Source organism: Schistocerca serialis, chromosome 10 (genome assembly GCF_023864345.2).
Source record: "Schistocerca serialis cubense isolate TAMUIC-IGC-003099 chromosome 10, iqSchSeri2.2, whole genome shotgun sequence".
In the NCBI taxonomy this organism is placed as follows: domain Eukaryota; kingdom Metazoa; phylum Arthropoda; class Insecta; order Orthoptera; family Acrididae; genus Schistocerca; species Schistocerca serialis.
In genome coordinates this window covers 147924065-147939888 of record NC_064647.1, presented here as the reverse complement: position 1 = coordinate 147939888, position 15824 = coordinate 147924065, and the positions used below count along the sequence as shown (strand labels likewise).

Below are 15824 nucleotides of genomic sequence, written 5' to 3'. Positions count from 1 at the left end.
CATCTTTTAAGCACCTATGTGGCTACATGTTGAGTAACTATATAGTTGTCAAAAATTCCCATGTGGCTGTATTTTGAGTAATTATATAGTTGGCCAGACGCCAATTTTTCCTGTTACTTTGATAACAAACTTACACTACTCGGCATCAAAATTGCTACACCATGAAGATGACGTGAACCAGATGCGAAATTTAACCGACAGGAAGAAGATGCTGTGCTATGCAAATGATTAGCTTTTCAGAGCATTCACAAAACGTTGGCGACGGTGGCGACACCTACAGTGTGCTGACATGAGGAAAGTTTCCAACCAATTTATCATACAGAAACAGCTGTTGACTGGAGTTGCCTGGTGAAACGTTGTTGTGATGCCTCGTGTAAGGACGAAAAATGCGTACCATCACGTTTCCAGCTTTGATAAAGGTCGGATTGTAGCCTATCGCGATTGTGGTTTATCGTATCGTGACATTGCTTCTCGCGTTGGTCGAGATCCAAAGGCTGTTAGCAGAATATGGAATCGGTGGGTTCAGGAGGGTAATACAGAACACCGTGCTGGATCCCAACGGCCTCGTATCACTAGCAGTCAATATGACAGGCATCTTATCCGCATTGCTGTAACAGACCGTGCAGCCACGTCTCGATCCCTGAGTCAACAGATGGGAACGTTTGCAAGACAACAACCATCTGCACGAACAGTTCAACGACGTTTGTAGCAGCATGGACTATCAGCTCGGAGACCATGGTCGCGGTAACCCTTGACACTGCATCACAGACAGGAGCACCTGCGATGGTGTACTCAATGATGAACCTGGGTGCACGAATGGCAAAATGTCATTTTTTCAGATGAATCCAGGTTCTGTTTATAGCATCATGATGGTCGCATCAGTGTTTGGCAACATCGCGGTGAACACACATTGGAAGCGTGTATTCGTCATCGTCATACTGGCGTATCACCCAGCGTGATGGTATGGGGTGCCATTGGTTACACGTCTTGGTCACCTCTTGTTCATATTGACAGCACTTTGAACAGTGGAAGTTACATTTCAGATGTGTTACGACCTGTGGCTCTACCCTTCATTCGATCCCTGCGAAACCCTACATTTCAGCAGGATACTGCACGACCACATGTTGAAGGTCCTGTACGGGCCTTTCTGGATACAGAAAATGTTCGACTGCTGCCCTGGCCAGCACATTCTCCATATCTCTCACCAACTGAAAACGTCTGGTCAATGGTGGCTGAGCAACAGACTCGTCACAATACGCCAGTCACTACTCTTGATGAACTGTGGTATCATGTTGAAGCTGCATGGGCAGCTGTACCTGTACACTTCATCCAGGCTCTGTTTGAGTCAATGCCCAGGCGTATCAACGCCGTTATTACGGCCAGAGGTGGTTGTTCTGGGTACTGATTTCTCAGGATCTATGCACCCAAACTGCGTGAAAATGTAATCACATGTCAGTTCTAGTATAATATATTTGTCCAATGAATACTTGTTCTGCATTCCTTCTTGGTGTAGCAATTTTAATGGCCAATAGTGTAGTTTTATATTTAATATGCAGAAAAAAAGCACATGTACATTTTTTTATAACACAATATGTTAATATACTATGTAGTAATCAAACTGTAGCTGCTCCTGCTGTAAATTCATTCTTGCCAACAGTAAAATAATTCTACAGACGTAGCAATGCAAAACAGTTTTATGCAACATTATGACTAATAGCCCTTCAAAACTTGTGGAAAGGTATAACACAGATTACAAGTGGAGTTACAGAATGTCCACCATTTAATACAATTGTGAACAAAATGTTAAGATGGCCTCATACAGCCTAAGAGCTGTCAGGTAGATAAAGTTTTCTTTTAAAGATTATTTTTACTACCTGTTACACTTTGCAGACCACTGGACAAATGATCAGTGATGTTTATAGCTGCACATTTCACTGACTTTTGCACCTTTCCAAAACTGTGTAATGAATGGTGAAGATAATTTTTTTTTCCATAATGAAAGCAGCCAATGTTCTTAAACTGCCAACTGACTGTGAGCAGAGATGTGATCTGTTCCCGCATCTGGCCATCCTGATTTAGGTTTTCTGTGATTTCCCTAAATTGCTTCAGGAAAATGCTGGGATGGTTGCTTTGAAAGGGCATGGCCACCTTCCTTTCCTAAACCGATAGGACCGATGACCTCACTATTTGGTCCCCTCCCCCAAATCAATGAATGAACAAGAGTATGGTGGTAAATGCTATGGATTCGGAAAAAGAGAGAGAGAGAGAGAGAGAGAGAGAATAGAAACTGGTTTAAGTTAGCTGATAAGTATGGTGTTGATACCTTTGTGATAAGCAGTATTTAGAATGATATGGATTTAATTTTTAAGTATGCCTGAAAACTTGATAGTGAGGATGGGAGTAAACATCAAAAAGTGACGAAGAATGAACTTTTGGAAGAATGACATCATTCCTGAAAGACAACAATATGCAGGTGACATAGGTTGTCTCCCTAGACTTAATAATATAAAACTCGCTTTTCTTCGTATGTTCAATTATCTGGATTTTTTAAATTTCTGAATTACTTATGCCAACAATTAGTCTGGACAATGGAGTCTCCACTGTAATGTGAAAAGTTATAGGATCAAACACTCCCTTCGGGTACACCTAAAATTACTTTTACTTCTGAAGATTTCTCTCTGTTGAGAATGATATGCTATGTACTCTTTGTTAGAAACTCATCAAGCTAATCAATCAGCTCGTCTGGTATTCTACGCGCAAAGTGTGAATTTTCATATTACACTGTAATCTTCGGCAATGGAAGTACTATTAATAACAATCACTGGCTTGCCCATTCCTCTTAGGTGACACACAAACCATCCCAGAAAGCAGTAAGCGAATGTGTTTCATACATCTACAGCATTTGAAACAGACTGTTTTATTGACATATGGTTGATTATTACCAGATTAAATGCCAAAAGGATGCTGTTTATCTCAATAGCTACTAGTCACAAAATTATTTTTTAGTGTCATACTGCCATCCATCAACATGAAAAGTCTAAAGCTCCCTGGCAAATTAAAACCATGTACTGAACCAGGGCTGTAGCCCACAACCTTCGCCTTTTGCAGGGAAGGGCTCTACCGAACGAGCTATCTGAGCACAGCTCATGGCCTGCCCTCACAGTCTGAACAACACACAACATGTATATTTACACATAAAACAAATATACAAATAGTAACCACAATCATGCAAAGGAAGGACAAACTGTTACAAAGGACAGAAAACATCCACATAAACCAAAGGGGGGGTAAAAAAATTTAAGTATCAGTGCATCATGCAATCAGTAAAAATGAAGAAAAATGTAGTGCGAGATTCCTACACAATCAAATTTCTCCCAAGCCTTTCCCCTAGTTTATCATACGAAGGATTTTGTCTACTCTGATGTACACTTTTCTGTTTTCACTCTATTGTAAACACGACGTCAATGATACTACAATAACGGCTGAAGACAAAGAAAACGCACACATGCAAAATAGAAAAACGCAATACCTCCTCATGTTCATCCCTCAAATTCTGCATGAAGATAGGTGATGAACCAAGAGGTTCATAAGCGGGGCTCTCAAATTCTGTTCCTTCAGATGACAAGGAATTCAGTGACGTACGAGATTCTGATAACATGGACCTCACTGATCTGCAACTTGGAGATGGCGCTAAAGATTCCAGCATCTGGAAAAGAAACATGTCCACTCTCATATCTGGCTTAGTTTGAGAAGCACTGACATGGTATTAAAATGCATATAATCAACCAACACAACGGGTTCAAGTTTGTAAGTATAAACCAATAACAGAAGTGTAAAGGAGTAAGTACATTGCATATTTTCGTATTACGAAAGTACAAATACGGATTCTATCAAATACAGCACAGCAGTTTCTGTAGCAATGCAACCGAGACCGTGCTGCGCAATGCGCTTTTGTCAACCAATCATAGCTCACGCCACTTGATCTCAACAACCAACGACAGCAGATGTTGAGAGCGTAGTACATGTGATGTAGTCAGCCAATGGCAACATCACTGTTAAGCAGTGTGAAGACACAAAAAGGACAAGTTAATGGTTTAGATTAACACACATACAGTATAGCTACAAAGAAAGCTAAGCTTTCACTTATTATATGGGTTGTTTTTTAGCATGTGTAACCCTTTAAGATATATTAAATGCAAATGTGCCCATAAAATTTTAAATAATGACATAAATGGCTGGTCTTCTGGGTCTGAGATTTGTGCAAGAGGCTGGTCCTCGAAGTGTTAAGTTTTTAATTCTCTGTGATTTATGAATTTCATCACACGTAACATACATTGATCAGCCAGAACATTACTAATATCTACCTAATAGCCAGAATGTCCACCTTTGCCACAGATTACAGCAGAGACACGGCATGGCAGGGAAGCAATGAGATCTCAGTACGTCGCTGGGGGGAGAAGGCACCACATCTGCACACCCCAGTCACCTAATTTCCATAAATTGCGGGGAGGGGGGGTGATGAGCTCTGATGCCACAATCAACCATGTCTCACATGCGTTCAATTGGAATCAGATCTGGTGAGTTGGAGGGCCAGCACACCGATTGAAACTCACAACTGTGTTCCTCGAACAATTCCACCACACTCCTGGCCTTGTGACATGGTACATTACCTTGTTGAAAATGGCACTGCCACCAAGAAAATGATCGTCATGAAGGGGAGTACATGATCTGCAACCAGTATACAATATTCCTTGGCCATGAGGGTGCCTTGTGTGTGCGCTCAGCTATACATATGGATGCCCCTGTGAATGTTCTCCATAGCATACTGGAGCCACTGCCAGTTTGTCCCCATCCCACAGTACAGGTATCAAGCCGCTGTTGCCCTGGAAGATGACGGATTTGCGCCCTCCCATCGCCACACTGAAGAGTGTATAAGGACTCATCAGACCAAGACACACACTGCCACTGCGTCAATGTCACATGCCCAATTCAGTCACAATTGCCGATTTCGTGGTGAAAACATTGATATACGCGTGGGTTGTTGGCTGCGAAGGCCCACAGTTAGAAGTGATCAGTGCACTGTGTTCAGGCACATTTGTACTCTGCTGTCCAACATCTGCTATATGTGGTGGCTGTCCAGCCTCATGACGTCTGGACGTGGTTTCACCACATGTTGAAGACATTCACCACAACACTCCTCGAACACATGACAAGTTGTGCAGTTTTCGAAATGCTCGTGCCGAACCTCTGGGCCATCACAATCAGCCCTCGGTCAAACTCAAACAGATCACACGCCTTCCCTATTCTACACACAGACAGAATGCTCACTGGCACTCCATGCACCAAGCGTGTGTCTGAGTCGTCGTCATTCATTGCCAGGTGATGCCACTATCATCTCGATAGGTTTATATCCGTAGTAGGTCAGTGGCCATAATGTTCTGTCTGATCAGTGTAATTCATGTTTTGTAAAAGGAAATATAAGAAAACTGTTCTTGGCATAAGAACTAAGACTCTACCACTGAAAGTACACTAATATTTTGCTATGTAGTGAATTTAACACAAGCTCTCTTACTCTGCAATACTTTTAAGTGTCATTTCCAATCCGGTTTACATCTACACAACGCTGTAAAAAGCTAGTAAGAAGGAACACAAATTTCTTGCAAAAATTATAAAGGAAGAACAGCTGTTTGTATACACCAGAACTAAGAGCAACAAGCTAAAATAAGTTTTCCATGACTGTTTCAAACTGTATAAAAAATTAAAAAGGTTATCTGTGGAGCAAAGACAAGTGGCAGTTTATATTTTACTCCAGGAATAAAATTAAGCCATGTGGGGGGTTGCAATGATAAAACACAGTGTGCTGCAGGTTTATAATTTACCGAATAATGGTGTTCAATAAATTTAAGATGTATTCAATATAGACTGAGATATAACATCAAGCCTAGAGGTGGTACCAGACAAGTGCTGAAACATATCTCGTGATTGTAAAACATTGTGTTTCAGGGAAGGAGATTTGTAAAATTCTGCTAAAGCTGTCAGTATATTTGAAACAAAACATTTTATTCAATACTACTAACCAAATTTGCCTGCTTAGTCATCTTCAAGTGAACACTTGCATATGTTCGCCTGTATATAGCATTAAGAGATCTCGTATTATGTCATAAAAGAAACAGGACATCCGAGAATACTCCAAGGGCACCGGAATTTTGTGGACCATAGAGAAATGCATATTTTGACTTAAAGCGCACATTCATATGTCCAGACTTACCCTGAAGCAGACCCCTTACCTTGTATTACGCTTCTCAGAGTGTTTTTAGAGTTTGCCATTTTTCTTGAAGTACCAGTACTGTATTATCTCATGTCTGGTTCTTTACTATGGCATAATATTATACATGCCAGACAATGTAAACATGCACTCAAAATTCAATATAAAATTGACATTAGCCAATAGTGCAGAATGAAACATTTCATTTCAAATAAATTGACTGTCTCTGTGGAAAAGATTAACAAAAAACCAAATTGCTTTAGCAAACCGACAAAAATAACTCGATTGTTCTGCAAGACATTTAATGCTCGATTGCTAATAATGTGGAAATAAAATTATAAAACTGAAACCAATAACATACTTTAGTCTTCCATAATTATGTGAATGTATTTTAAGTCACTTCATAGCTCCAGTCACAGAATCCATTTTGTTTTCATCTGATGTGAGAACTGTAAACGAAGAGAAAACATCAAAGCCACAAAACATAAACATGGATCACATGGAGAATACCAATCTCCCCCCATCACTATAACTCGGATAGCTCTGGGCATTCGTGAATCTGGCATCTTTGGCAAGCCACAAAAATTTTTCCAGGTAGCATCTGCATGCTTGCTGCTACTGCTCATACAGCTAAAGCCACACTTCAAGTAGCCAGAAGTAGGGGAAGGCACTGTTCATATGTGACTATGTGCATGCGTGCGATCCCAATGGCAACTGCTGAAATGAACCAGTTGTGTCATCACACTATTCGAAAGCACTTTGTTGTTATGAAACATTGCACAGTCTTCGTCTTACGGCCTTTGACACATTTTGTTGTTGGCAGATGCTGGTGTGTGCATGGCATTTTGTTGTTGTAAATGGTACATTTTCTTTGCAACTAAAGTTTTATTTTGATGTTATTCTCTTGTGTATGTTATAATGCTGCGTATTATTCTAAAGTAAAATTTTTTGACAGAGTATTAGGTCCTACCAGTCAAAATTGCGAAAAATTTTGCTGATAAAACAATTAAAAATTCCCGGCTTTTTCCATGATGAAAAAATTCCCATGTTTTTCCCAGTTGTCCAGGGGAGTATACACACTGTATATGATCCTCTAGATGCACTGTACCACAATAGAGTATGTCTACAAATGTTTAGTTCTTGCTTGATATGTTTTACATAAATGTGCATATAATTATACTTTTGATATGTGTATGTATCACATTAATGGTAAAAGTACAACATGTGTTTCATTTGATTGCAGTTTTTGTACTATTTCAGCATGCCAGGAAGGACAGTGCTGAGATAATAGCCACATACGTCAGAGCAGTTGTGTCGGCAGGGACAAGTGGAGACTGTAAAAAGGTGTTTTGCATCTTTGTGATCGCACTATTGTGAAACAGCTACCCTCATTACTTAATTTGCGTGAATCCTGTCATGTACAAATGAAAAAGTACATCCATTGCGATGAAATTCCTAAATTTCTGTGGATATTCAGGCCTCAACTTCATTAACAGGGTTGTATTTCTCTGCCTTCACCCTTTCTTCCAAGCCAAGGCCAAACCCAATTCCTACTCCTGGTATTATGTTGTCATTCTGCCCTTCTCCTAATGACTCAGGCAGACACTGGCATCGCTAAAGTTGCACAGATAATTATGTCCACCATGTGTAAAATCCCATTAAACATTAAAATAGACAATCATTTCCTTGTACTAGCATTACACAAAAAAACACATAGTCCACAATTCTGTAGAATCATAACATAATTTCATTGTAGCTGCACAAGTTAACAATAACTGCTTAAAAAATATGAAGCTAGATCTCTCAAAAGTTTCAATATGAGTGAATAGCAGCTTTACAAAAATATCAACTTTCACACACAACAGTGTAATGAACATACAAGCTGGTGGTTCCGAATATGTACCCTTGGGGCACTGGTGCAGACTTACGCATTATGTGTATCGTGTAATAGGGCTATGGAAAAATTTGGCAGCTGTACACTTGTTAAGACTTTTATATAATAGGTGTGGGGTGTAATACTGGATTTAGGCTATAGACATGCAGTCAAAAATGTCTGTAAGTAATCAACCTGAAAACAGAGGACACCACGCTCACAATTATTCATGTTAATGTGTGGTCAAGACTGCACGGATAAAATATTAAAAACACAGATAAGACATTTTTACTGCAATCGGTTATTTACTGTATTAACACAACAGGAACTGTTACTCGTCAGAACTTACTAACTTACTTTCAATATTACACTTAAAATACAGTGTGTATTTTATATCACTTGCTCCTAGTTGACTTCTGAGAACTGATTGTACATTTTGTTTGTTTTTCTTCATTCACTATCTTTCACAATGACAGTTCTCATTTTCTGGAGAGTTAAAACATCAGCTTTGTCGAAATAAATTTGTCCCATACACTCGAAATTCAGATTGATCCATTTCAGTGGTTCAGTGTGCATGATAATCATTTCCTTGACTACTCTGTCTTTGCTCTGTTCCTCTACTGAACACACATTGTTCACTATATCTGTATCACTTAACTACTCTAATCCTGGTTTGTAGGCTCCACTGTTTAACCGCTCGCAGACTGTTTTGTCAAAAAACTATTTGCAACCAAAAATTTGTATTCTAAATGGAAATATTTGTTCTAAATGTAACAGAATAAGTCAGGTTTTGCTTTTTTTAAATTTTTTTCCAAAAATCAACTAACTGAAATTTAACAATGTGAGAACTGTCTCATTGTCTATGTCTTCCCAATTAAAAATTTGTATTCTGCATGAAAGTATTTGTTCTAATTGTAACAGAATAAGCTTAGTTTCTTTTCTTTATTTTAGTTTTTCAGTAGTCATCAAACCATGCAAGGATAATCCACTGGCTGGATCATCAGAAGATCAGTGTATTTTATGCAGTGAAATCGTATTGTCCTAAGCAAAAGTAAAATTAAAAAATGTAAAAACAAAGTAAAGAGCACAGCATTTTAAAGGATAAAATTTACATAAGTATGTAATGCATAGAGTAATAATCTAAAGCTATGTAATAAGCACTGGGCATTTATGACATATACATAAAGCTTGGAAATTTAAGAAAGCTGCATGCACGAACAACACACTCTCACATGTGGGTACAACATTAAATGACAACAGCACTGACAAACACACACCTGTACAGCAACACTGTCTCGGTTGATTACAATTGTACAAGGGTAGAACCAACTACAGAATTACAAATATGATGTGCTCTAGCAAAATTAAATCAAACAAAACTGTCTGTGTGATACATTAGTGTAAGAGTAAAGCACTGGATTGGTAACGAAAAGATTACGAGTTCAAATACACACCCAAACATTTTTTAGGCTTATTGTTATTTAGCTCTAAGAAAACTCTGTTCTTGTAGTAATGCAGTCATAAAATGAATGCCTTAATTTTAGTTAGTAGTAACTCTTTCATCAGTTTATTAATGAAGTGTTTTGCTGTTTTATTTCCACATGCATTACTATAAAAACCTGAGAATTTATATAAATCATTATTCCTTGCTTTTAGTTGTTGATCAACGTACTAAAATGCAATGGAGATTTGTCTTGTCCATAAGCGTACAGAACTGGAATCTGTGAATTGTTCTGTAGCTCAAAGGAAAACACATTCAATTTCAGAGTAACATAACAACACAGAAGGGTTCCCTATGCACGATATCATCAGGAAACAGCTAAATATTATTTATAGGAGTCTAATAAGATGTATTTCTGCTGCTAAATTAAATCAACTGCATAAGAGTGTTGAAACTTTCAAAGCAAATACACTGGAAAATACGGGATGAAATAATGACAATACATTTAAAAGGATAGACTGCTACTAACTATAAAGTTGAGATGAGGTGTCACAGACAGACGCAAAAAAAAAGACTGCTAAACAAGTCGGCTTTCATCAAAAGGCATTCTTCTGGATTAGACAACATACACACACATTTGCACAAACACAACTTACACAGATATGACCACTTTCTCAGGCTGCTGAGTCTGGTCTCAACAGGCAGAGACAGTGGTCATGTGTATGCAAATTGTGTTTGAGTGAGCATGTGTCTAATTCAGAAGAAAGCCTTTTGGTTGAAAGCTTTTGTTATGCCTGTCTGCGATTCAGCATCTCCACTACATGGTGAGTAGCATCTATCTTTTTCATAATATTGTCACTGGAGCAAATATCTTGTATACTAAATCTGGAAAAGGAAGAGAGACAGTATTTTGTTTAAGAGCTAGTTGGACACACATTATTACGGCCACAGAGATAAGGCTGTTGTCACACAAATGCTTGCACAGTAAGATCCTGCTGGGATGAGGGCATATTCTAGCATGGTAAGATACCTCAAAGAAGGCAAGAGCTGATACCTGTTACTTTATAGCCTTTACAGGGGGATATAGAGAAAGGGGGAGGGGGGGTAAACTCTTGCAGCTGTGTTGCAGTGCAAGACAAATCTTTCCTTGGTGAGTGCTTTGCACCGAAAGGACATGCTACATGCTTGTCAATACCGCAATAATGTTAGGAAATGCTTCCAGTGAAAAAAGACAATGGTGGGACGTTGCTACCTCTCACTAAGGTGAAACACAGAACCACAGGTGCATCAAAGTTCGCAATTGTCATGAAAACAGGGAAGCTGTAACAATGAATCTAAGAACTTTAGGAAAAAGAGACAATTCAAAAAGCATATGATGCATATTGACAACTTTCAGGGAGGTGCATTTCAACATCATATTTATAATTACCACCTCAGAAAGGAATATCAAATCCTCGATAAACCGAAGTCTTTCCTACAAAAAGCAGAACTTTTTAGATAGGGAAAACTGTCGATGCTAAATGTAGTGCATGGCTTAGGCTTCAAATAGAGGGAAAAAAATAACAGAAGAAATGTCATAATTGAGAGGGGTGTTATTGTAGCATGGCGGTGTACATTTTTTAGGGCAATATCAAAAGGAAACTTTAATGATATTGGTTGGCTCAACAAAGCATGGATGAATGCATGCAATTCAATTAATATAGACTGGGCAGATGTGTCAGTAACTGGCACTATGCCACAACCCATTTGTAGTAAATTAATTCTTCTCCAGGCAAATACAGCGATGGTTTAAGAACTCACATTTGAAAACTTGAGCATGCCTTCAGTAATAGTTCTGGACAACACTTTGTATCATTCAAATAACTTCAATAAGGTATATACTGTAGCTTCCAGAAAATAATACACTATGGACTGTCTATAACAAAAAACTGTTTCCATACCAGACCACTGTAGAAAGATTGACTTACTGGATGTCGTGGCTCAGAATAAACCACTCTATACGTTTTAGATGGATTGGCAAAAATATATGGCCATAGAGTTCTCAGAATACCCCCACATCACTGTCACTTCAGTTTCGATGAACTCATATGGACTCAGGTTAAAGGTTGTGTAGCAAGGAACAACAAAAAAGATTTACAAAGGATGCTACAACCCAAATTTCGTCGTCAGATTGGTATAATGTTGTAATACACAGGAAGGAAATAATAATGAAAGCATGGGAAAATAAATGTGTAATTGAAAGTTCCCTGCTCATTGTGTTACAGTCACGTCACCACACACACGAGAAAGGGAAACACTGTACCACACGTTCCCTCATTATACAAGATATCTGCTAGGGATCCCCTTCTCTGCTTGGGAGCTGGTACTGTGACTACTGTGATAAAAAGGCAACAATTATTTGCTTGCAAATTTCAGAAGGAGGTAACAATGACATTTTAGGTTTCCTGCTTGGGAAACTGTAGCAATAATGATGTTAACAACATTTTGTTAGCTAATAACTAGCAACTCCTCCCCCCCATGAACCATGGACCTTGCCGTTGGTGGGGAGGCTTGCGTGCCTCAGCGATACAGATAGTCGTACCGTAGGTGCAACCACAACGGAGGGGTATCTGTTGAGAGGCCAGACAAACGTGTGGTTCCTGAAGAGGGGCAGCAGCCTTTTCAGTAGTTGCAAGGGCAACAGTCTGGATGATTGACTGATCTGGCCTTGTAACAATAACCAAAACGGCCTTGCTGTGCTGGTACTGCGAACGGCTGAAAGCAAGGGGAAACTACAGCCGTAATTTTTCCCGAGGGCATGCAGCTTTACTGTATGATTACATGATGATGGCGTCCTCTTGGGTAAAATATTCCGGAGGTAAAATAGTCCCCCATTCGGATCTCCGGGCGGGGACTACTCAAGAGGATGTCGTTATCAGGAGAAAGAAAACTGGCGTTCTACAGATCGGAGCGTGGAATGTCAGATCCCTTAATCGGGCAGGTAGGTTAGAAAATTTAAAAAGGGAAATGGATAGGTTGAAGTTAGATATAGTGGGAATTAGTGAAGTTCGGTGGCAGGAGGAACAAGATTTCTGGTCAGGTGACTACAGGGTTATAAACACAAAATCAAATAGGGGTAATGCAGGAGTAGGTTTAATAATGAATAGGAAAATAGGAATGCGGGTAAGCTACTACAAACAGCATAGTGAACGCATTATTGTGGCCAAGATAGATACGAAGCCCACACCTACTACAGTAGTACAAGTTTATATGCCAACTAGCTCTGCAGATGACGAAGAAATTGAAGAAATGTATGATGAAATAAAAGAAATTATTCAGATTGTGAAGGGAGACGAAAATTTAATAGTCAAGGGGGGCCGGAATTCGAGTGTAGGAAAAGGGAGAGAAGGAAACATAGTAGGTGAATATGGATTGGGGGACAGAAATGAAAGAGGAAGCCGCCTGGTCGAATTTTGCACAGAGCACAACATAATCATAACTAACACTTGGTTTAAGAATCATGAAAGAAGGTTGTATACATGGAAGAACCCTGGAGATACTAAAAGGTATCAGATAGATTATATAATGGTAAGACAGAGATTTAGGAACCAGGTTTTAAATTGTAAGACATTTCCAGGGGCAGATGTGGACTCTGACCACAATCTATTGGTTATTACCTGTAGACTAAAACTGAAGAAACTGCAAAAAGGTGGGAATTTAAGGAGATGGGACCTGGATAAACTAAAAGAACCAGAGGTTGTACAGAGATTCAGGGAGAGCATAAGGGAGCAATTGACAGGAATGGGGGAAATAAATACAGTAGAAGAAGAATGGGTAGCTTTGAGGGATGAAGTAGTGAAGGCAGCAGAGGATCAAGTAGGTAAAAAGACGAGGGCTAGTAGAAATCCTTGGGTAACAGAAGAAATATTGAATTTGATTGATGAAAGGAGAAAATATAAAAATGCAGTAAGTGAAACAGGCAAAAAGGAATACAAACGTCTCAAAAATGAGATCGACAGGAAGTGCAAAATGGCTAAGCAGGGATGGCTAGAGGACAAATGTAAGGATGTAGAGGCCTATCTCACTAGGGGTAAGATAGATACCGCCTACAGGAAAATTAAAGAGACCTTTGGAGATAAGAGAACGACTTGTATGAATATCAAGAGCTCAGATGGAAACCCAGTTCTAAGCAAAGAAGGGAAAGCAGAAAGGTGGAAGGAGTATATAGAGGGTCTATACAAGGGCAATGTACTTGAGGACAATATTATGGAAATGGAAGAGGATGTAGATGAAGATGAAATGGGAGATACGATACTGCGTGAAGAGTCTGACAGAGCACTGAAAGAGCTGAGTCGAAACAAGGCCCCTGGAGTAGACAATATTCCATTGGAACTACTGACGGCCGTGGGAGAGCCAGTCCTGACAAAACTCTACCATCTGGTGAGCAATATGTATGAAACAGGCGAAATACCCTCAGACTTCAAGAAGAATATAATATTTCCAATCCCAAAGAAAGCAGGTGTTGACAGATGTGAAAATTACCGAACTATCAGCTTAATAAGTCACAGCTGCAAAATACTAACACGAATTCTTTACAGACGAATGGAAAAACTAATAGAAGCCAACCTCGGGGAAGATCAGTTTGGATTCCGTAGAAACACTGGAACACGTGAGGCAATACTGACCTTACGACTTATCTTAGAAGAAAGATTAAGGAAAGGCAAACCTACGTTTCTAGCATTTGTAGATTTAGAGAAAGCTTTTGACAATGTTGACTGGAATACTCTCTTTCAAATTCTAAAGGTGGCAGGGGTAAAATACAGGGAGCGAAAGGCTATTTACAATTTGTACAGAAACCAGATGGCAGTTATAAGAGTCGAGGGACATGAAAGGGAAGCAGTGGTTGGGAAGGGAGTAAGACAGGGTTGTAGCCTGTCCCCGATGTTGTTCAATCTGTATATTGAGCAAGCAGTAAAGGAAACAAAAGAAAAATTCGGAGTAGGTATTAAAATTCATGGAGAAGAAATAAAAACTTTGAGGTTCGCCGATGACATTGTAATTCTGTCAGAGACAGCAAAGGACTTGGAAGAGCAGTTGAATGGAATGGACAGTATCTTGAAAGGAGGATATAAGATGAACATCAACAAAAGCAAAACAAGGATAATGGAATGTAGTCTAATTAAGTCGGGTGATGCTGAGGGAATTAGATTAGGAAATGAGGCACTTAAAGTAGTAAAGGAGTTTTGCTATTTGGGGAGCAAAATAACTGATGATGGTCGAAGTAGAGAGGATATAAAATGTAGGCTAGCAATGGCAAGGAAAGCGTTTCTGAAGAAGAGAAATTTGTTAACATCCAGTATTGATTTAAGTGTCAGGAAGTCGTTTCTGAAAGTATTCGTATGGAGTGTAGCCATGTATGGAAGTGAAACATGGACGATAAATAGTTTGGACAAGAAGAGAATAGAAGTTTTCGAAATGTGGTGCTACAGAAGAATGCTGAAGATTAGATGGGTAGATCACATAACTAATGAGGAGGTACTGAACAGAATTGAGGAGAAGAGGAATTTGTGGCACAACATGACCAGAAGAAGGGATCGGTTGGTAGGACATGTTCTGAGGCATCAAGGGATCACCAATTTAGTATTGGAGGGCAGCGTGGAGGGTAAAAATCGTAGGGGGAGACCAAGAGATGAATACACTAAGCAGATTCAGAAGGATGTAGGTTGCAGTAGGTACTGGGAGATGAAAAAGCTTGCACAGGATAGAGTAGCATGGAGAGCTGCATCAAACCAGTCTCAGGACTGAAGACCACAACAACAACAACAACTAGCAACTTGTATACCAGTCTGAACTATTTATTTTGCATTTCAAAACATTATTTTGCATGTCAAAACAAAGCATTTCTGTGATTATTCCTGAAACTGAGAAATACTGAAGGGAGGTTTTTACTTGTTATGTTCTGTGAAGGTTAATTAACTCTCAATGCATTATTTTTACTTTATAAGAACAGTTTTTTAGACAAATTTAGCCGTGGAAGACTATATGTAAATTAATATTCTCGGGCTTGACAAATGTGGAAATTTAATAGACACCAAAATCCGCCCTTTTTTTTGCCATCATCAATTTCCCTCATTTCTAGTAGTTAGTAGTTTTAGTAAAAAAAATATGATAAACTAACATGTTCCATGTAATTACAAAAACACATATTCATGATCTATGGAACAAATACTAATAGTGTAAACTCTTTAAAATGCCGATCTATCAGG

General features: G+C 39.1%; 1 protein-coding gene across 1 annotated transcript in view; it reads right to left on the bottom strand.

The window, feature by feature from the left end:
* Positions 1-15824, bottom strand: part of LOC126424835 (serine/arginine repetitive matrix protein 2-like) — a 382172-nt gene that overhangs the window by 120286 nt on the left and 246062 nt on the right. The window contains exon 29 of the mRNA XM_050087642.1: positions 3530-3706. Within this exon, the coding sequence (XP_049943599.1) occupies positions 3530-3706 (177 nt within the window). The remainder of the gene's footprint in view (positions 1-3529; positions 3707-15824) is intronic.